Here is a 23,156-nt window from a genome sequence, read left to right as displayed (position 1 = left end):
TCACTCCTGCCACGGGCTGTGCAGGGCACAGGGTGAGAACCCCGTGCTGAGGCTGCAGGGCTGCTTTCCCTGCACATTGCCCACTGCTTTCCCTGTACATTTCCCATTGCTTTCCCTGCACATTGCCCACTGCTTTCCCTGCACATTGCCCATTGCTTTCCCTGCACATTTCCCATTGCTTTCCCTGCACATTTCCCATTGCTTTCCCTGCACATTTCCCATTGCTTTCCCTGCACATTGCCCACTGCTTTCCCTGCACATTGCCCATTGCTTTCCCTGCACATTTCCCATTGCTTTCCCTGCACATTTCCCATTGCTTTCCCTGCACATTTCCCATTGCTTTCCCTGCACATTTCCCATTGCTTTCCCTGCACATTGCCCACTGCTTTCCCTGCACATTGCCCATTGCTTTCCCTGCACATTGCCCACTGCTTTCCCTGCACATTGCCCACTGCTTTCCCTGCACATTGCCCATTGCTTTCCCTGCACATTTCCCATTGCTTTCCCTGCACATTTCCCATTGCTTTCCCTGCACATTTCCCATTGCTTTCCCTGCACATTTCCCATTGCTTTCCCTGCACATTGCCCACTGCTTTCCCTGCACATTGCCCATTGCTTTCCCTGCACATTTCCCATTGCTTTCCCTGCACATTTCCCATTGCTTTCCCTGCACATTTCCCATTGCTTTCCCTGCACATTTCCCATTGCTTTCCCTGCACATTGCCCACTGCTTTCCCTGCACATTGCCCATTGCTTTCCCTGCACATTGCCCACTGCTTTCCCTGCACATTGCCCATTGCTTTCCCTGCACATTTCCCATTGCTTTCCCTGCACATTTCCCATTGCTTTCCCTGCACATTTCCCATTGCTTTCCCTGCACATTGCCCATTGCTTTCCCTGCACATTTCCCATTGCTTTCCCTGCACATTGCCCATTGCTTTCCCTGCCCCTTTTCCCATTTCTTTCCCTGCACATTTCCCATTGCTTTCCCTGCCCCTTGTCCCATTGCTTTCCCTGCACATTTCCCATTGCTTTCCCTGCCCCTTTTCCCATTGCTTTCCCTGCACATTGCCCACTGCTTTCCCTGCACATTGCCCATTGCTTTCCCTGCACATTTCCCATTGCCTGCCATGGTTGCTCCCAGACAAAGGGAAAGGAGCTCCCAGGACTGAGGCAAAGGAAAGGCAGCCCCACTCAGAGCAGGAGGAGAGCTGCTCCAGGACATCCTGCACAGGGTGATGACAACCCCAGTGGATGGGGGATGTAAAGGGTGAAGCCTCTCCTTCGGAAGGCAGGGGGAGGCTGTTTGCAGAGGAGGATCTGGTCCATACACCAGGAGAAGACACCAGTTTTAATTTCCCCTGCTGTTATGGCTCGAGGCTCTCCAAGAAGCCTCCAACCCACACTTTTAAGTCTTTCTGTCTCTGCAGAGCAGATCTAAGGATGGCTGAACTCCTCTTGTCTGCTCATATTTGGCTTCACAGAGAGACCGAAGCTACACTTTGGCACTTGTCCCGTTCCCTCTGGGCCGGTTCCTGCTGGCACCTGTCACAGGCACAGCAGGGACTGCACAGCAGCACTGACCAGCAAGGGAGTTTAAAAGTGCAGCCATTCCTTGGCAGGTGTTATCTTCCCTAATCCTCTGGGCCTGCAGCACAGAGGAGTCAGAGAGCTGCTCCAGAGATCTTGGGAATGGCATCTTCCTGCCACACGAATTAGAATAAAGGCAGCTGGAATGTTCCTATGGAGGGAACCAGACCTGGGAGAGAAACTTCTTCAAATCAGACCAGCCACTGTAGCTCACTCCCTGTCAGCCTCTGCCTGCTCCACCTGCACTTCCCTGGCTCCTGCACCCCATGGTTTTTGTACTTGTAAATAAGGAAAGGCAGAGCAGCCTCCTACTAATATTAATGAGCTATAGGGAGGAAACAAGGGTGAGTACTGAGTCAATCCTCTTGTGACAGCTCTGTGTGCTTGGGGATGCACAGACACACATAAAAAAGGGAAGACATCTGAATATTTCCAAGTGCATCCACATAATTACTCCACTGTCACAAACATGGGTTTTGTTGGAAAAAAAATCATGTTACTGAAATATTCATACAAAAGATGCAGTTTGTTCAGGGAGGACAGGTACAAAGAGATCTCTGGTGAGATATTTATCAAAGATCTGTATTTTTTTTTCTGATCTCCAGCACACTGTGGAGAGGGACCTGCTCAGGGTCTCTGGGCAATGACAGAATTGGACACAAAAGCACTCTGTGGGCACTCTGACAGATGACTGGTGGTGAAGCTTTACTTACTTGCCCAGAAAACTCTTCCAAAAGGATTTCAGGAGGGCACAGCATATTTCAACTTCTGAGCTGGCAACATCCATACTGACAGTATGTCCTCTCTACTGGTGACTGGATGGGAAAACAGACCCCTCTTTCCAGGAAGGATGTGCACCTGTGAGCAGGCTTACTGCTTTTCCACATTAAATCAATCCCTGCAGGAGCCAACAGAGAGGACCCTGGCCCATGTAAATCCTCAAACATGGTTTGTATCCCTGAATTAAATCTGCTTAAGAGTTGCAACCATTACATGGCAGCTGATATTACAAGAAATTAACTCCAGTCTTAGAAAAAGAGATCACTTCAAAAGTAAAAAAGCTAAGCAATAATTTAAAATTGGAATTCATTTTCAACCAATTAGTATTTTCAAGTGGGAGCTGCAGTAGTGCCTGTCTGAATACAAATGGGAATGCTCTCCAGGCCAGGAGGAGGCATGAACACTGCCATGGAGCTGGGAGAGTCACTGCAGAATTGTTTCCCTTATGGCACGGACAGCACCAGCCCCTGCTTGGAATTCCAATGATCCCCTGACAGACAGACTGACAGGGAGGGATCACTCCAGCAGCTCCTGCAGTTCCCAGGCTGCTCTCCCCCACCTCCAGCAGCATCCAAGCTGCCTGGTGTGCAGTGGATTACTGAAATGCCAGGGAAGCATTTAATTGCTGCAAGTCAATCCCATCAGGAACACCAATTTCTGAAACTCGACCTCTGCTCTGGAAATGGAACCTGCAAAATTTTCAGCAGAAAGGAGCATTTTGAGAGCAGAAATGCCACACTGAGATCTCACAGACCTCTACAGCACCCTGCAGAACAAACCTGATCCCCAGAGGCACTTCTGCATTCACCAATAGGAATTGTCTCAAGGAGGAGCACAAAGGAGTGACTGTAAGCTGTTCCCAGAAATGCTAACCTTCAGTATCAGCAGGCTGTGAAATCATTTGCCCTGTAAGCTCCACACCATATGTTTTATTCAGGCATGGACACCTCCTTAGTGAAAATGAAGCTGTCAGGGGAAGAGGCAGCACAGTGCAGTGCCATCCCCACAGGCCATGCTGAACCTGGAGGCTGAACTTGTGCAGAATTCTGCATGTGTGCAGCAGCTACCAGAAGACTTAGAAAATTCCAGCTTTTTCCTAAAGCACAGCTTGATCCTAGAAAGCCCTTGGATATGGCTGAAGCCTCACTGAAAAACTCCCTGGTGCACTGAAGTGTTAATTTGAAGCACAGCTTAAAGATTGAGAAAAGTGTAGCAGTAGCTTTTAGGTTCCACTTTTTAGACTTGTTAAAAGCCATTCCTATCCAGCAAAAAAAAAAAAAAAAAAAAAAAAAAAAAAAAAAAAATCCTCAGTGCAAAAGCACAGACTAAAAAAAAGGCTGCAGGTTTGCAGGTTCAGACCAGACTCATAAGTCTACATTCTTTTATTTCTGTTTCAAAATTTTATCTACTGCTGACAAACAAAATTGTGAACTGGGAGTTCTTCCTGTAGCTGTCTAACATTTAGACACTGGAGGATTCAAACAGCTCCTGAATGAAGCTGTAATTTAGGTAATTTCTCTAGATTTCTGCATGGCTATTAGGGTGCCGTAGAAGGATTCTGTGCCTCTCCTGCACAGAAATATTCTCTAAGGTGATCAGTTTTGTTCAGCCCAAAGCCAGTGCTTTACTCCACCAGAGCAGGAGCTGAAATATTCCTCTCTGGCCTGCAGGAAAAATTGACTCCCTTTTTCTGCCCTGCCTTCCCTCCCTTATCCTGGCACTTCACAGCATCCCAAATGCCCTGTCCTGTGTATGTAACAGTGAGAGCTAAGAACAGAAAGGGGTGAAAAAATGTTTCTTGCCATCATTCTCCCGTTTGCTTTGTGTGCTGGAGCTCCCTGAGTGCTCAGTGCCAGGGCCCTTGGTTTGCCAGGTGTCCTGCACAGGGAGGGTGTCCTGAGGGACAGCTTCTCCTGGTCCTGCACACAGCCCCTGGGGCTGAAGTCCTGAGAGCAGGCTGAAGGAAGGAGTAACTCTGGTGGTGTAATGAGGAGTTACTTTCACTGCAGGAGGTTTTTTCCTGGGCTCTGCTTTCCTTTTAAGCGTGCAGGAGCCATTGGATCTGCCTGGGTTCCCACCATCCTCCCAAGATATCCTCACTTGACCCAGGCAGGTGATATGAGGCTGGCCTCATATTATTTAAAATGTAAGTGATGTATGACAAGAACAGAGTTAAAACAAGTTCTTCTGTTTTTTTCAAATGTTCAGGGAGCTGTTTCAAGGCAGCTCATCTCTATTCCCATCCTCCTGCTTTTCAGGATAGGAAGACAGCACATCCCTCAGGAACAGAAATCAATATTCTCCTGTCACTTAAACACAAACAACAAAGAAATCCCAGTCCCCTAGTGAGCAATTGCCAGTTTAATCTTGCCATCTTCAGTAAGTCACTCCTTTGAATACTGTGGAGGTGCCAACATATTCATTATGGGCTCTGCTTTCTTTTTCACAACCACTGTGCTCAGGAAATACACATTTAGTTCCCTTGCCTGTGCCCAAGAGGAAAACAGCACTCATGAAATCAAGGCCCCACCTCACAGTTTTAATCTCTAACCCTGCCACAATAAGAGAACTAAACAATACTTGCAATTGTGTTATCTTTAACAAGCATTTGAGAAAAATGTTCACTTCTTATGCAACAGTAAAAACCTTTCAATAAACTGTAACGATGTGAATCAACACATGAGGAATATGGTGGGGGGTCTGGTGAGCAGAGCAGGTGATTCACAGAAAGAAAAGCCTGACAAATCAAGTTTACAGTCACTTCATAAACCAAACTCAGCACTCCCTTTCTGCACAGGAGCCAGCCTGTGTCGTGCAGGGCACAGACCAAAGGTTGCTGTTGCTGTCTTACTGTAAAACTTTCCTGCCTCCTTTGTGAATTCCCATGGGCAGCTCCTCAGCACAGCACTGCCCTCTCAGCCAGCTAGCCACCCTTTGTAACACTCTTTGGAGATACCTAGGGCCTGTTAAGGGCAGGCCTGTTTCTAATCCCTGGTAATTGGTGCAGCTGAACTCTTCAGGGGTGAGATTGCCTTTAGCACTATCTTTATTCCTCTGCAATCCATACTCCCACAATCAAACGCCCAGAGCTGGTTCCCTCTTCCTTGCCAGTGCATATCCACAGAAAGGGACCTGATCAGTATTTAAAAACTCAACCAACCCCCCCAGACAGGCTGAGAGAACAAACACAGCCCTCACTGAGAGCCATGGCAGTTCTCTCCAAACAAGCAAAGCATATCAAAGCAACCCAGGAGAAAGCAGTAGGACTGAAATAGTAAATAAAAATACAAAGCAAGCAGGATTCCCTGATTTAGTGACAAAGTTATGGCTGACTGCTACCTCCTTGAAGTGAAAGCCCCAGCCCTCCTGGCATGGCTGTGTTTGCAGGAGGATGCACGAAGTTTGCTTACACACAATCATGTCTCCTGATGAACACACCTGAAATAATACTTCAGTCCATCCCCATCTTGTCATCATTAGCCCTTCCATAAAGCAAGAAAGAAAACCCCCTTACTTTAATCTACTTTCATCTTACTTCCAGGCTTTGCCTGCTTTTCCTCTATTGTCTTCTGTTCTCTTCCTCCTCCCTGAAAAATTCACCCTCTTAACTTTTAGCCTTCCCTTTTATGCTTCACTAATCCTGTTTTACTGATCCCCATTCATCAGTTCTTTCTCTCTGTTCCCCACTTCTTTCTCCTGCTGTGATGCCCTGGTTAATCCCATCTTTATCCCATACTCTGGTGTCCCAGATGACAAATCCCTAATTTATCTCCTTGGTAAGCTTAATCTTCAGAGGTACCCAGAATTCCTACTTCAACACCTTTTCCCACCTCCCACTTCTACATCAAATGCTCTCAATTCCTACCCCCACATCAATCAATCAATCAATCAATCAATCAATCAATCAATCAATCAATCAATCTCCTTTACCTCTTCAGAGGGCAATTGCACAGTGCCTGGTGTTCTGATCTGACAGTACTGCAGCTACTGTGAGCAGAGGACAGAGGCTATTCCCATGGCCCAGGGGGCTGTGGCAGGAAAGCTGGGACACTCATGCTGTTACACACAGCTCCTGCTGGCTGCACTGAGGGGGCAGAAGCAGCAATCCATCAAACAGGCACAGGGGAGATGATGGGGTGGGGATGACCCAGAGCAGGCACAGATCGCTCGCACGGTCTCCAAGGGATGTCACGGTCAGTGGCAGCTCGTGTTATGCAGCTAGCAGGTAATAATCAGGGCTGGAATTGCTCAAAGGCTTCAGAAAAACCACCAGGCAGTTAATTGTGGATGGTCCTGACTTGGTTTTGACATGTAAAATGAAAACAACATCAGCATTACTGGATAAAAAGGGGAATTTTTCACTCACTTTCACTATAGTCTCATATTCCATTTCTACTTCTGTTTTTCCTCTACTTCTTGTTCTTCTATGCTCTTTAAAACAAAACCAAGGATCATTTCAATTTGAGGTGATTAACAATTACTCTAAGCTGAAATGACATAATTCTGTGCATTACAGTACAGCAACATCTCTTTAATCTATGCACTTAATGAAAAACAAAAGATTACTTCATGCTCTGTGTGCTGGCTCGTTAATATTGGACTAGGTACATATTAGTCAGAGAAACAGTCTATTTATCACAACCTGTCACTCCATGCTACAAGAGGAGTATTCCAATATTCCAGCTGTGCTTGAGGGAGATCCAGCTTTACTTGAAGTTGCAGCTTATGCAGGTTGCAAGAAGTGTCACATTTTTTCTGGGAGAGGGAAGGAAGTGTGTCTGGAGGGGAAAATGAGCATCAGCCATGCACCTGAAGTGTGTGCTGGAAGAGACACCCCTGTCCTTAGACTGTGATCATGCCTGATGCCATGAACTCAGGGCAGTTTGCATGGAAAACCCCCAAGGACAGCCCAAGTGCTCACAGGAGGGGTGCTGCTCCAGCCCATTCCCCTGGGGACAGTCTGGCAGGAAATGTTGGGACACGCTGCTCATGGAGCTGTTCCCTCTGCTCTCACCTTCATCCCAAGCTGCTCTTTATCTCTGGAGCTGAACCTTGGCTTTGGCAGCTCAAGGAGCAGCAGGACTGTCAGACTGTCCCAAGGGCCCTGGAGTGCTCCAGGACTGTCAGACTGTCCCAAGGGCCCTGGTGAGCTGACTCACTGCATCCCGCACCACTCTGAGCACCCTGAACTCAAACTCTCTGTCTTGGAGAGATCTAAGAGCTGGAGCAGAGAATTCCTGAAGGTAATCCAGCAGCAACCAAAAAGACACAAGTTTGTTCCTTAGTTCTTGCAGTTACTAGAAGATGGCTATGAAATTATAGCCAGGGAGGGAAAAAAAAGGGGTGACTTTTTGGTTGTTGCTAAGTGCAGTCCTTAAACATCACTGTTCTGCCATTTGCAAGTGGCTGCAGCATGTTCCCTTCTCGTTTGAGCTAAATTATTGTGGTAAGTGTCTTGTCTCACTCTAAAATCAGTGTTATTCAGCAATAAGGGATTTACTGCTCCATCTGGGAGCAAGTGCATGAGTCTATCACTGAACTTGGTTCTGCTTGCAGAAGTTAAATCACAGCTCTGTCATGACAGGGCTGGTGCCACCAAACTCTTGACTTCCCACATCATATACTTTATACTTCATCCTGCATTCTGGACAGTTTTGTGTCTGCACTATCCAGCAGCCAGAGCTGCAGTGGCACCCCCTGTCACACACAGGGGGCAGCCAGCCATGGGACAGCTGCATGTGAGCTCACTGAGGTCACCTGTGCTTTGGCTTAGGTGTCAGGTTTGTTATGAATGAAAGTGAAGATGGAAACCTTTAAAAAGAAATACAAACAGACAATAACACAAAATAAAGCTTCTCATTTAAAATGTAAAGATGAAATAGCTTAGAAACCGAGGTAGTACTCTTAATATTTGTTACAAAACATTTCCTCCCAAAGCATTTTCTTCAACTGAATACAATTATTGAGTCACTTCCTTGGTAATGGGTGAAGAAGCAGAACAATATGTCTGAGCACTGTGTCCTCATTTTACTTCCATGCAGATTCATAAATCCCTTCTAATTGAGTCACACTGCAGACAGAAAATACCATTAGCTAACAACTGGCTGGATTTGACTGAACTGTGTGTGAGGGAACCTCTGCCACCTTCTCATGTTGATTTGCAGCAAATGAATGAAATGAAGTTTGTTTCTTTTCTCCTTGCAGTCTTTGTCACTGTGGCAGCAGTGGGCTGTAAAGCTGTGGCATGAACACTGACACAAAGGGTGTTAGGGATATGTGTGGGCCACAGGATGCTCAGGAAATGGGTGCCACTGGCTGTGGCAGCTTGCACCATCTTGACATGCAAAATGAACCTAAAATCTCAGCTGAGGAAGCAGAAGGTGACAGTTTGTAGCAGCAAAGAAGGTGAAATGTAAAATGAAATAAGAAAGCTACTCAATTTTGCACAGTTCCTTATCCCTCCTCCTGATGCACTTCATTTTCCTGCCCCTTTGATCTACGCACCTCACTGGTGCTGTGTTCCCACTGACAGACAAATCAGATAAAGCAACTCACAGAAAATTGGCAATTTTTACTAAATTACATGTAACTTTGCAGCACAGAAACATTTTGTAGCTGGGGATGTTGGCCTAGTTACTTCAGTGAGGTTTGTAACTACTGAAAGCAGGTTAAGATTGGATTAAAAATTCCCTTAAAACCAGTGTTGGAAAACACTACTAAGCATCCTCTTGCTAAATTTCTTAGTTTGTGCAACATGAATACTTTTCCTTTCTTTTGGCACCCTTTTTAGCCAGCCTCCCTGTTAAAGAGCACATTTTGCTCTGAGCAAAGGTCTGGGTACTTCGTGTGCTGTGCTCACACCCCAGGATTTGGGTGTGCAAAGGAGACACACATCTGCCAATATCCAGCCTTTACCTACCTGCAGGATGAACATCAGAAATAAGTAAACATTTCAACAAAAAGCAACATTCCAGATTGGTAACAAACCCCCCTCTACTTTCCCCCTTGGTTATTCACCAAAACACAGTCCATGGAAAGTAACAGAGATATCTGGGTAGCATGAACTCCAGAGGCAGAGGAAATCAGAGGTTAGCAGATACAACCTGCTCCGTGGTGAGTAGGGTGTGCACCCCTCAAAACCTCTGCTTTTTATGGAGCTGTTACCAATGTAGTGTGTGCCCTTGCAGCCCTGGGGTGCTCCTGATCCAGGAGATGACAGTGCAGCAGACATACATCAGATGTTTGCCACAGCTGCTTGGGGAGCTCCAGGGATAGCCTTGCAGTGTAAGAAAGAGAAAGTCAGAAACACAGGGATTAAAAGAAACACTGAATTTTTCAAGCTCTTTTCTATTCTGATGGTCATGACTGTACTTGCAAAATTGCCTGGTTTTGAAAATGCCTGAGCAACTTCTTGATTGTGGTGTGAGCTGAACCTTTGTGCTTGTACAGACATTGCATCAAGCAGCTCGTGGTGAAATCTCTAACTCAGAGGTGATAAAACACAGAAAATACATACACATTCCCAGATCATAAAGCAGCCATATATCTGTTGCTTTTGTTAGTGCTGAGACAACATTTTAGGGAAGACACACACAGAAACCAGATGCAGAAGAACACTGATGACAAGGGGAGGTGATAAAACACTATCTGCTATTCACAGTCACTGCCTACCTACTGCTGGTTTCCCAGAAGCTTTCTGGAGACACCAGAAAGTCCAGAAATCAATCCAGTAAATGTTCAAGCCTTTAAAATCTTGAAGCTGAATATAATCTGGTTTATCTGATGGTCCTGGATGTGCCCTCACCTGTGCAAAGGGCCACCAAAAAAGCTGCACTTTTTATTTCTGGTTTCTAAGCTGTCATGAAAAGCTGGGCTGTGTTCTGTTCTCGTGCCATTCCTGTAAAGAACTACTGCCATAATTAGTCAGGATTTCTCTTCTTGCTGGCACCTAGAGTCTTGTCAGTGCCCACAATAAATTGTGCTGACCTAACACCTCCAGTCAGCTCTCGTTAAGGGGACTGTTCTTCACAGTTATCCATTAATGACCCTTAAAAGGCACAATGAAGAAATGTGTCAGGAGAAGGAAACAGTGCTTGTCCACAGGAGCTGCCTCCCAGCACAGGGCTGGGTTCCCTCAGTAATTCCCCCTCCTCTTGGCTGTTCACAGACACATGTGCTGCTGCTGGCCCCGCCTCGGGCAGGCACCTGCAGGCTCTTTAAGCAATGGTGCAATCAAAGTGACCGAAGATTTTCAGAAATGAAACATTCCTGCCTAGTGCCTTCTCCTTTTGCTGTACTCTGCTGCTCTCAGCAAGGCTCCAGCTGACTAAAGGATGCTTCTTCTCTGGGGGCAGCTCTTCTGAAACTCTGGCCAGCTGAAGGAGAAGCAAGCAGTGCTCACTGGCCACTAAGCTGGGGGAAAGCCCAAGCCCTCTGGAAAACAGCACATTCTCTCCAGTGGACCAAGAAAAACTGTCCTTACAGAAGCAGCCCTGGCCTAAATTCCTAACCCATGACTCCTCAAACTTTGTTTCCAGCTGTGTTGTGTGTGTGGAGTTCCTCTTCAATATCATGTGTCAGATGTGCTTCAGGCTCTTGCTCTGTAGGTATCTAACAGCAGATGAATGGCCAAACCAGCAATCAGAAAGGCCAGGGGCAGGGGATGTGCTTTGCCAGGGCTGTCACCCACAGCAGGCTGGCACAAACACACACTCAGGACAAAATCTGCCTCGTGCCACCTCAGAAAGCAGCACAGATACAATACAGGCAGCAACCTGTGTTCACATTTTGCAAGCTGTGAAACCCAGTTACAATCTCATCCCCTGGACCAGGGGAGATCCTTCACGTGCCTATCACAGAGACAGCACAGATCTAGGTTTGTTTCTCACTTGATCCAAGGCTGACTGTGCAGCAGGCAGAGGAGGAAAGGCAGGAGGAAGAGCTTGGTCCTGGCTTTGATCTCACTCAGTGAAACAATAAAAAAAAAATCAGATTAATTCTACTGCATGTCATTGAAAATGTCAGGTTTAACAGCAGCATGTGTGGAAGCCACCCTGTGCAATCTCAGCCTTCACACACAGAACCCAACTGCAGCAGGAACAGTCTTCAGATGCACTCCTGATTCTCATCCTGGGCAAAGAGCATTCCCTTCCTGCTTCATATTGACTATTTCAGATATAACCTTTAAAAAAAGTCCGCTGCAATTATACAGGAGCTCCACAAATGCCAGAAGATTAAGTCAGAATACACATCTTTCAGCTCAAATCAAAACTCCCAAACCTCAATACACAGTCCAAGCAGAGCATCACTGAAATTCTGTCTGTGCAAAACATTGTATTTATCACCTTTACCATCTGTGGCATAACATTTACTGACTTGTAAGCTAGACAGGGATCAAGAGAATGGACTTCATTTCTCAGACATGTATTTTCATTAATACAATGGGTCTTGTACAGAGAAAGTCCAGTCTGGGACTCTGACCATCTGCAAAACTGCATGAAATACCAGTTACTGGTTCAGATTTTAATACTATTAGAAGGTGAAAGCAACAGCATGGTCTTGTCTCCCAGACAAGCATGATGGCTTAGGCAATTTCAGGGCCTTCTCTGTATTAAGTAGAGCAGATTGCACAGTTTTCTCTGCAGTAAAAGGAGCTTTATTTCCTAAGAACATTCAAAATCCAAATCCTTTCCCTAATGAAGTGTCAGATGAAAGGATCTTCTTCACAAACACATCAAGAAAATGCCATCTCCCAGAATTTCATTAAACATTAAATGGCTGTGAATTAACAAACAACAAATGTTGATTTTTTTTGACAAATTGTTATTAGTTCTATTTATTAGCTAAGACAGAATACATATGACAATTAGTTCTTCAAATGACTGCATGGGGGAAATCCCTTCTGTCCTGATGCTCTGTATATGATGATAAGCTCATTTGTTTGTGTCTAAGAACAGATTTTCAGCTTCATTCCTTTCTGAAACCAAAGTTAGCCTCAGACAGATAATGGAGCTGCTGCTAATAAACCCAAGATGTCTGAACTTTAATTTGCTGAATGGAAAATCCTACTTATTTTGAACTAATTTAGTACAGCAGTACCTGCTTAAAATCAATTCGCAGCAGACTATTTCCTATTTATTGCTAATTAAAATCACGGATTTCCTGTTCCAAACAGCATATAAGCCTGAAAAATTAGCTGCAACCCAGAGTGCTATTAACTCATCTGGGGCATTAGGTCCAGATTTCCCCCCCCATTCCAGGGTTTGTAGGAGCAGCTACTCCCAGGCAGGACAAGGCAGGCAGAGGGAGGGCAGGTGTGGAGGGCAGCCAGGAGGCAAGTGCTGAGATTTGTCTTCTCAGGGCTCAGCTGTGCCTTCCTGCCCAGCCTGAGGCACCCAGAGCACACAGCCTGCCACTCTCCCTGGGCACATTAAATCTGAGCCTTTCTGCCTCAGCTGCAGCCCTTTCCTGCCTTAGAGAGAATAATACTGCAGCTGTGTGCCAAGGGGATATCTGCAGTGCCATCTGGGCTTAACCTCACCCACCCACACTTCTCTTGTCAGCTCCACACAAAAATGTTCCCAACTGATTGTGCTGGCCACAAACAGGTCAATTCTTTCTCTTCTGGAACACAGGTCAGCCAGGAAAGCACACAAGCTTGGGAACAGCACGACAAATGGAAATCTTGGAGTGGTCCTGAATGAAGGATGATCCCACCCAGTGCTTTCAGTGCATTGCCCAGAGCATTCAGGTCCCTGAGATCTGAGACTGCCTGAGCTGCTGAGTTCCCAGGAGAGCAGCACCTGCCGGGCTCCACTGCAATGACACCAAACTTCCAGAGGGCACAGAGAAGGGCTGTGCCCTCCCTGTCTCCCTAACCCACATGAACTGACAGAAGATGCACTTACAGCAGGAAAATGCCTATTAATAAATCTTTGCCGCATTCCCACATCAAAAGCCTAAAACCTGCTCAGGCTCAGCTTGGCTGATTTAATAAATCACAGCAGCCTGGACTGCATTTCCACCCAAACTCTGAGTTTAGGACACCACTTAGGCAAAAGTGACACAGAAAGGTAAAAGCTCTCTAGGAAGGGGCCCTGCAGAGCTCCAGAGCTTTGGCCAGCCAGGTGCCAACAAATGCTTCTTTACTGGCACCAAATGCTCAGTGAGACAGAGACACCCCTCCTTTACAGCTTCATTTCACACCCCCAGCTGAGTCATTGCCTGAGCACTGCCCATGTGGACAGTTCAGAATCCAACCATTCATTGCTATGAAAAACAGCACTAATTTGTGTTACTGTTACTGTTTTGTTACTGTTACTAATTTCTTAGGTAGATTTTTTTTTTAAACAGTGCTTGGTATTAACAATAGCATGGCAAAAAATAGAATAGGTGTATAATTAATGAAACAATTGTGTTGAATGTATATTCACTACTTTTAGTAAGTGAGAAGTACTTCAAGTTGTCTTCCATTGCATGAGTGCCTAATTCCTGCTCAAATACTTCTATAACTCTTTTGGTTGGAAACTGTTTGAAAAGCAACTAGGCAGGGACTGTCTGTTTGTGAGAGGCCCCTGCAGAACTAGCCAAGGGTTTTAGGATCTCTGTTCCTGTACTAAGCTCCTGCAAACTCATGAACATTATCATTTCTTGAAGAGATGGAGCACTCATACCTGGAAAAACAGAAGGAGGCTGAAATGCTCCTGTATTTCAAATTGACTCAGGGCCCAGATTTTTTACAGATGGAGGACTCCAGTTCAAATTCATGGATGACTTAAAGTGGTGTAGCTAAAGCAAGCAGCATCCTTAGCAGCCCTCCTTTTCTCTCCCCAGGATGATTCCATTCTTGCAGCATCCTGAGCAAATCCTGCACCTGCTTGTGAGCTGCTGTAGCCTCAGTTAATGCAGAGCATGGATGTTCAGTTAATGCAGAGCATGGATGTACTCTGCTGCCAAGTGGAACTCACCTCTCCAGGCAGGAGCACAAGTAAGGAAAAAAGTTGGGGTTTCTTATCTCACTGCAGGGGAGGGAAGGGCAGAGAGCTGAGGGGAGTGCTGGACCCAGCTCCCTTGGACACAGCTCTCTGAGGATCACAGAACCCACAGCCTGCTGCTCACTTCTGACCAAACAACAACATTTTGGTTCCCTTCAGTCTCATTTATCCCAGCAGTTCTGCTGCCTGGCTCGCTGAGAAACCAGCAGAGCTGATGCTGTCAGAAAGGGAATGATGAAGTGACAGGGGCAGTCCCTCCCCCTGGGCAAACCTGAGCCCTGCTGGAGGAGGGCTGGGAGCCTGAAGCTGTTTAGTGCCAACTTCCCCCAGGCTCTGGGAGCTGCCCCAGCTGGGGTCACCTCCAAGCTGCTCAGCAGCCCAGACCCTGACAACATGCAGAAATAATGGGAAGTGATACGAAGGCAAGCAAATATTTGCAATAACACTTATTCTATCTGCATTTCTTATTAAATGAATGCAATCAAATTAATAATGATAAGTATAAATATTAATGTCCTGATATTTAGATGATAAAATGTAGTTTTGTTGTTCAGAGAAATAAGCTGCTCCTTTTTTCTGCCAGCTTGAAACAGCCCTTTGTTTATCTTCATCTTGTTTTCCAACATAACTTATTTATTTACAGCATGTCAAGGGAGAAACCTAATTTCTAAGGACATTTTCCAATTAACTTTGCTAATTAAAAGTAAAAGTTAGACTGAACTGGTTTGTGAATGGCACGATGTAAACCCCCCCAAATGAACAGATTCTGGGCAATGACTGAGAGCACACCTACGCGAGCAGGATGAGGAATGCTGCCCACGTTCCCTGTCCAGGTGTCCCAGACCTTGTCTGGCATTCTGAGCCTCTGCTCCCCTCCTGCCTGCCTTGGGCCAGTGCCATTTGCTCCCAGAGTCTGGACATTACTGGGGAATGCTGCTGCCCTTGGCTCCTGCCAGACAGTGCTCACATGGGGTTTGCACTCCAGCCACGGCTTCAGTGAGTTCCGAGCCCTGCTCTGAATGTGAATCTGTACCAAGAGTCCCCACCATGACCCAGCTCCATGGAATTCTGCAAGAGTCCAGGAACAGCCCAGGGAATGCCTGCTGCTGCACTGATCCAAACCTCTGCCATTCACACTGAGGGCTTCAGAGAGAACTCACAGTGTCAGCAGGGGCCACGATCTTGTCCTGAGTGCCCTCGAGGAAGTTTGGGTAAGGCTTTCAGATTCTGGCCTGGAACTGCAACCAGACACAGGAACTGGAACCTGGAGATCACACTGTCATGTCTGACTGGGGGATCAATTAGAAACAGACTCACCCCACTGAACAGCTCATGAGAGCTGGGAAAATATTTAAATCCAATAGAGCCAAAGAAGATGGTTGCAAACCACTTTAAAGCCCTGGAATGCCTTATTTCCCCAGTGCATTAATGGCAGTGAATAACCACACTCTTTGTGGATTCAATAGCATTTCACATCTAAAAATAATTTACACAGTGCACTGATCACAAATCTAGAAATACCCAAGGCAGCCTGGAGTCACAGATCAATTTATAATACTTATGTAAAAAAAATAAATAAAATAAGCTGAAAGCAAAATTAGATGTTCTACTTGCTCCATATATCTTGGACATGTGCCGTGAGTTATGGCAAACTTTCTCTGAGAAGCACTAATTTAGATGAATGTACTTCTTAGCAGTTTCAGTACTAAAAATACCATTTTTTGCTCATCTATTGAAAATACATGGCAATATATTTCCCATACATTTGGCAGGTATAGACACCTGGCTGCCTCCTGCTCACATCCTGACCGTCTCACAACAGCTTCACACACGCTTTTAAGCAGCACTTTCCCTGCTTTAGTCCTGGAGAAACAGATAACTGCTTTGATGCATTTGCTGTGCAAGAAGAGTGGTTTCTATGTTCCCATAAAATGCTTTCAGAAATAATAATGATAGTAATAATAAAAATAATGACAAAAAGCCATGAACTCCAGTAGGGCCTGGCTGTAGCTGGAGGAACCCAGTGACTCTGGGTTTTGAAGACAATTAGTCCCCACACGTTTTAAATTAGAGTGCTTGTGTGCAGACAGCAGCATTGTACCCTGCTTTGGCTGTGGTGTTTTTAACCACATGAGTCACAGCCTGGGAAGGCAGCTGAGGAAAGCTGATGGCTTCCATGCTGCACAGAGGGAAATGCTGCTGCTGTTCAGCTCCAGGTACCAGGGAACCTCTCTGCTGCAGCTCTGGCACGTGTTACATCCACTCTGCAGATAGCAGGGAACCTGGGAATCCATCAATCTGCCTTTCCCCTCTCTTGTTTGCCATGCAGGGGAAACTCTGACTTCATTGCTAATGCAGCCAACTAGGAAAACTTGAGTAGACCACAAAACTCCTTTCTGGGATTGGTGGTTTCAAAACAGCACTGGGAACCATCAGAACTGGATTCTAATTGTGTGATGCAGATAATTCACTCTGAAAGATGCTTGAGCCAAAATTTCAAACATTGACACCTAAAGTAAGGCAGCAAAATGCAAGTTAACCTAGCAAAGCCTTCAATGCACAAAAACCACTGTACTGGTTTGAGCTGCAAGCACCACAAGGAGTTTTATCACACGTAATTTTCCTTTTTGGAATTGTCTATTGATTCATTTTTTTTTCAGGCCCACACATTTAAAACTCACAGCTAAATTTGTCTTGACAGTGTCATTTCAGCTGAGCTACAAGCACCTTCTATTTGTATCTGTACCTTCTATCTCTACCTGTGCTATTTGCCAGGTCCAGCTGCAGAGACATTTCAATTCAGACTGCTTCAAAAGCCAGGTTTCCTCAAAAACATATCCTAGGGTAATGATACCTGCAATCTCTATTTCTAGGAATGACTGGCCTTAGTGACCAGGGGTTTTGTGGTCCCTCCATCCCATTTACACCTGCTCTGAGCCCAGTGGATCCTTGGCCCTGCCCTGTGAGTGTCCAAGGAGAGCTGAAAGCAATCCCCCCCAGGGGCTGCCCTGCAAGCAGCTGACTCCCAGGCGGGCAGTGGTGGCCACAAGGGCTCCCAGAGTCTCCTCCTTTGGGCTTCTCCCTGCCAGGACTGCGGGTGAGCCTCCTGCAGTGCCTGCCCAGGGTGCTCCTGCTGCCAAGGTCACCTTGCAGAGCTCTGCCTGCGCCCAGCTGACGTTGATTCATGCTGCCAGATGGCAAAGGACAAAGCACAATCACTCAGCACAACGTGTGACCCACTTCCACTCCCAGCAATCTGCTGCCTAATGCTTGGGAAATGCGGGAGACTTTGATTAAATTTGTCATTTGGTTTCATAGCTGGCCCACATGTGGCATGTGCACTTTGCATCCCAGACACATCTGCTCCAGCAGGGCAGTGGTGTGGTGCCTCCCTTCCTTCTGAAATAGGGCCTGTGGACGTGTGAGTGCCACCTCCTTGCTTCCTAAAGGCACTCTCAGAAGTAATTACAACTTCTTGCTGTACATATGGACAGCTAATGAAGAGCCAGGCACCCCATGCTGGCACCACACAAAGAAATAGTGACAGCAGTCCTGTGTCTGCTCCAGAGAAGAGAACAGACAGGACACACACCAAACTCATGTAGGGCTCCCAATGAAAGCCGTGGGAAATGATGGGGAAACTCTCTGTCCCTGCTCAAAGTCACAGATCTATTTACAGGAGCAGCAGGAGCAGAGGATTTCTGCAATAATGAGCTCCACTGTGAAGGGATGTGAGAATAATGGAAGTGACATCTGGTCACTGCAGGCCAGCTTCCCCAAATTGCTCAGGCCTTTAGGAGTGCCACTCTGCCAGGCTGGCTCAGAGCACAGCTGACAGAGCTGGCTGCTGCCAGGGGCTGTCCAAGGGAAAAAGAGTCCCAGAGCAGACAGGTAAAACAATCCCCACCTTGGAGCTCCCCTTCCTGCTCCTGATCCCTCAAACACTGGCCTAAGTGCTGCATTCGAGCTTTACTCCCGTCAAAGTGTCAGTCAACAAGAACTTCAGAGCTGAAAACATTTCATTTCTGAGGTGGTCTCCAATCCCTTCTGAATCTCCTCAGCCTCTGACAGATATTTCAGGGGCTTGGCACCAATAAATGAAGTGGAAGTGCTGAAAGTCTCCATTGCTCAGCAGCTCCTGCAGTGAAAGTTCACCCCCAGGGGGATGAGTGCTGGTGAGTGTGGGCACACACAGCTCAGTAACTCTCCTAAATGGAAGCAGAATGCTTGCTAAAACACAAACCCTTCAGGCCAGGAGAACACAGGACCCAAAAGCCTGCAGAGAAACAAGTCTGACATCACATGTGACACTGAGGAGGAGGTGGCAGAGCCTGCTGGAAACCATCCATCACAGATTAATAGTGCTTATTTGGGGAAATGGGAAGGGAAGGACAAACACAGGGAGAAGCAGTTGTATCACAGTGCAGACACTGCTAATGAGGTGACTGTAGGTGGCAGAGTAAGGGAAAATAATTGGCAGGACGCTGCCTAAAATAAAAACTTATCAACAAACCAAATATTTTATTACTGAATCAAGATTTGCAGGGCTACTCTCAGGATATATCATCACATTATCTGTGTGCCACACGTGGTGTTACTTTCAGCAAGAAGTTCCCAGGACTGGGAAGATGACTAGAAAGGATATTCCAGTTGTGGATGGAAGAGAACACAGAAATATTTTACAATCAAACAGAACAAAGAAGCTCATGAGTTTGTATCTGATTGATGCCTTACAGAAAAGACCTACATGGGAAAGCAGTATGTCCTAAAGCTCTGTTCCTTTGCCATAAATTCAGTTTGGAGAGAGAGAGAAGAAATCCAAATGAAGAGCAAAAAATGGTGTTTATGTCATTGCTGAGGAAAGCACAACAGTTCAGGAAAAAATACCAAGCACCATGTTTTAGAAAGAGAAATCAGAGAAATCCCTTCTTCCTTCTACATCAAAGGAAGCTCAAACACAGGTTTTTATCCAAACCTTTGTGCATAGATTGGAGCTTTTACCATCCAGAGAAGAATAATTTGTGTGAAGTATCTGTATGAAGTTTAATGTGACATTAGGAGTGCTGTGCCAGGGGCTGTGTCCTGAGCAGCACAGCAGCCTCAGCCCTGGGAAGAGCTGATCCTCATGGCACAAGGGGAACCCTCACTGTGTCCCTCTGGAGGCTGAGATTGCTCAGCTGCTGCTCCCCATCACAACAGCTTCACTGGCAGGCACCCACCTGGCCTGCTCTGGGCAGGGACCTGTCACACCTTCCAGATCCTTCTGGAACCTGCTCTGGGCAGGGACCCTGTCACACCTTCCAGATCCTTCTGGAACCTGCTCTGGTCCCTGCTTGCCCTCAGCCCACAGTGGAGCTCCCAGGGCTCTGCAGAGGCAGAGATGAGCTGAGCTCCCTGCAGGGGCAGGGCTGTGGCAGGGATAAATGCCATTTTGCTGCCTTAGCAGTGGCAGTGCTGTGAGCCCAGGGGCTGAGCAGGGGCCTCGCAGCCAGAAGCAGCCCTGGGTGAAGCAGGGAGGCTCCCCTGGGCTGCTCAGCAGAGAACACCCCCCCTCTCTGGGTCTGACAGCTTCTGGACCTCAAAGCTGTGCAGGGGGCAAGTGTCTGCTTCATCTGCTGTGCTGTGGAAAGGAGCCAAGGTGTCTGCACGCTGTGCTGGGAGCTGTCTGCTCTGCAGTGTATAAGCAAGGTGCCACAGGAAACAAACTGAAGTGAAGAGAGTCTCCTTAAATGACAACAAAGTCAACAGAGATGCTTCATCAGAAGTTCCATCCCCTGATCCTTCTGCTGTCAAATCCACTGGTTTGGGGTTTTTTACCTCTTCGGTTCAAATTAAAAATGAATTATCATTCAAGCCTTCATAGGAATCACAGGTTGCTACTGTTGTGTTAGATAATACTTTAAAGAAAAAGGTCCTCTTGGGGGCAAGTCTGTCTTCTAAAGGAAAGAGAGAAATTTAGTAAAACCCATCCTTGCTTGCTCTTTAGATCCTTGCAACAGGAGTTTGCAACTGCTTCACCTGCACTGAACAATCACAAAAGGGAAAAAATACTCTTAAATAGTGTGGAACTGGGGTAAACTAAGAATAGCAGTACAACTGAAGAGTTTTGTTTGGGTTAGTGCTCTGGTTTGGTTTTTTGGAAGAGTTAGATGGATAATATTCAGGACAGCTCTTTATTTAAGGAAGGGAGCACACACCATAAATTAGGAAGTATAAATATTTAAAGGTTTGCTGAAAGTGTACACAAGCAACCTATTATGGCTGAACTGCTTTTTCTAGGCAATAGCTACAAGAGATGTCCCTAAAAGTGATCCCTTGGTATAGCACTGGGCAAAGGCCAAGAGAAACTCTGTTTCCAGAATGGACCACGAGGGAATTCTTTATTTAAAAGTGCCACATGGAATGCATAAATTAAGTCAGAGGGGCAAAATTTGATGGTATCCAAAATGTTTGCTTGGGCAGGCAGTGCATGGCATCAGCCTGTGAATCACCCTGGAGATAAACAGCTCTCCCCAGATCCTGACTGCAGGGACAACTGCTCCAGAGCTGCCAGCTCTGCTCACAACTGTCCCTGCACCACAAGTTTGGATGTGCTTTTAGGCCTGTAACGAAGACTAAGCCAAAAGGGGGAAAAAATGTGCCCAAAGTTCCACAGCTGAGCAGCAGGAATTTCAAACAGTTCCCAGTTTGGAAGTGGCTGAGAACAAGGACACGGCCAAGCCCAGTGGCTGGGAGCATGTGCCTGGAGAAAGCAGAGTTCAGTGAGTCTGCAAAGAACCCTTAAAAACCACAGGACAGAGAAGGATCCAGGCAAGGGGGAAGATCAGCAGGAGGAGATTTTTCCTCTCTCTGCAGTGAAAGACAGGACCTGTGTACCGTGTGATTTTTCCAAGCCACAAGCGGCACTGGGCTGTGTCCCTGCGCTGTGACCGTGTCCCTGCACCACCAGTGCCCATCACAGAGCCCTTCCCTGCCCTCTCCCAGCTCGGCATTCCCAGCAGCCGGGAGCTGGGCTGCTGGAGCAGCCTGCCCAGGGGATGTTTCTGTTCCCAGGCCCAGCAGAGCAGCCCTGGCACAGGGGGCACTGCCAGAGCTGTCCAATGGAGCAGCAGCTGCAGCCCAGCCCTGCCAGGGACGCGCCTGCTCTGCCTGCAGGCTGCACCTCTGAGCCATGTCCCATCTGAGCTCCCTGCCCCACCCTGCTCTCTGCTTGCCACTAAAGCAATGCTGCCAGCTTCCCAGGGAGTAGCAGCAAAGGCACTCCACACTCCCCTGAGTTCCTTTTTTGGGGGAACAGTTTGTAGGTGAAGCAGACGATGAGCAACGGAAACTCAATTTTGTTGTGACGGCATTAGAAAATAAAACTTGAATTTATACCTAGCTTTAACTTGTTTTCACAGGCAAGATCACAGATGAAATACAACCTGTCCTTCTTCTTGACAGGAAAAGCTACTCTCCCTTACATAGTTACTCTTCAAATCTTGGATTTAAATTTTAGTAGAGATACCTGGCTGATCAGAACACAGAGCTGCTCCCTGCTAAGGAATGCAGCAGAAATGGCCACCAGCAAAGCTCACATGAGAACAAATAAACACTTCTGTAGTACAAACCTCTGTCTGTCAGGAAGCACCTCAATACATCCAAGAGCCTTCTGTGCAAATTCTCCAAGAATTCTTTTTATAAAATAGAAGAATTTCATCTGATGGCATGCAAGGTGAAATTCACTTCTTGTGTCTGCAGATAAGTGGTTACTGAATGTCAATTCTCACTCTTTAAAAGAGGGTTGGCTTAACACCACAGGTACAGTCTGAATTTCTCTTTTAAAATTTTAGTTTTTCCAAAAGCTAAAATTCTTGAACTAATGAAATGCAAATGCAAAACTAAACCAACCTTCCTTCCTTTCTTCCTTTCCGTTTCCTTTTCCCTGGGAGCTGAAGAATACTTTCTAATAGAGCTAATGTATTTTTTAAACATTTGCCTTCCTTGGGCAGGGTTAAAGGCCAGCTTGAGCTCAGAGCTGCTGGCTGTCCAGCTGTGCTAAAAGCCAGGAACTTCCCTGGGACACACTGGGCCCCATTCTCAGCCTGGGGCAGCTCTGCACTCCAGAGAGTCCTTGTACAAGACTTAGTGGGGGTTACTGAAAGGCTTGAAAGCACTGCAATCTAGAGGTACTATATTCATTTAGTGACACAAAAACAGCCAGGATAAATCCCTTTTTTGTTGTAAAGGGCCACTGAAGAATCTTCTTTGACAGCTAATCTAAACCACAAGAATTATTCTCCTGCAGAGATCCATGTCCCAGACAAAAAGGAGGTGCAGCCATTTGGAGGGTATCCCATATTTGTTTTCACATGCATCGAGAAAGCTTCACACCTGTCAGAAGAGTTCATCTCCATTCATGCTCTGCTTCAGAAATGGAATGTCTGTCTCCTGCATTAGAGGGGTCCAGGCCAGTTCTGCTGGCTCCATTTAAACCCCTCACCCTCAGTCTAATTTTTAATCAAAATATGTGCCATAGGTGCTACTGGAATCTCTGTGAGTTCTGTGCTGCTCCTCCTGCAGAGAAGGCACCAAAACAGGTTCTTTGAAATGCTTCCCAGCATCTCCTTCCCTTGGAGGACTTGAGACCTGCCCAGGTTTCTTTGGGTACGTAAACTCAGAGCAGATGAGCCTTACCCCATTCCTGCACCTACTGCCCTCAGAGTATTCTTCAGCTCCATTGTTTCATGGCCCTTTTAATTCATAAAAATTCCCTTTAGGACTCATCATTTCATTCAAGTGCCTTAAAGAGCA

At 46.5% G+C, this 23,156-nt stretch overlaps 1 protein-coding gene across 2 annotated transcripts in view; it reads right to left on the bottom strand.

Moving 5' to 3' along the window:
• PLCB1 (phospholipase C beta 1) overlaps positions 1 to 23,156 on the bottom strand; it is a 325,489-nt gene that overhangs the window by 15,112 nt on the left and 287,221 nt on the right. The window contains exon 32 of one of the 2 annotated variants that reach the window (XM_084203397.1): positions 6,737 to 6,801. The exons of the other annotated variant lie outside the window; for it this stretch is intronic. Coding sequence (XP_084059523.1) covers positions 6,763 to 6,801 — 39 coding nt within the window. The 3' untranslated portion in view covers positions 6,737 to 6,762. The remainder of the gene's footprint in view (positions 1 to 6,736; positions 6,802 to 23,156) is intronic. 2 annotated transcript variants of the gene reach the window in all.

Source organism: Fringilla coelebs (assembly GCF_963513975.1).
Source record: "Fringilla coelebs genome assembly, chromosome: 3".
NCBI classification, from domain to species: domain Eukaryota; kingdom Metazoa; phylum Chordata; class Aves; order Passeriformes; family Fringillidae; genus Fringilla; species Fringilla coelebs.
This window is presented reverse-complemented; position numbering and strand designations above follow the sequence as displayed.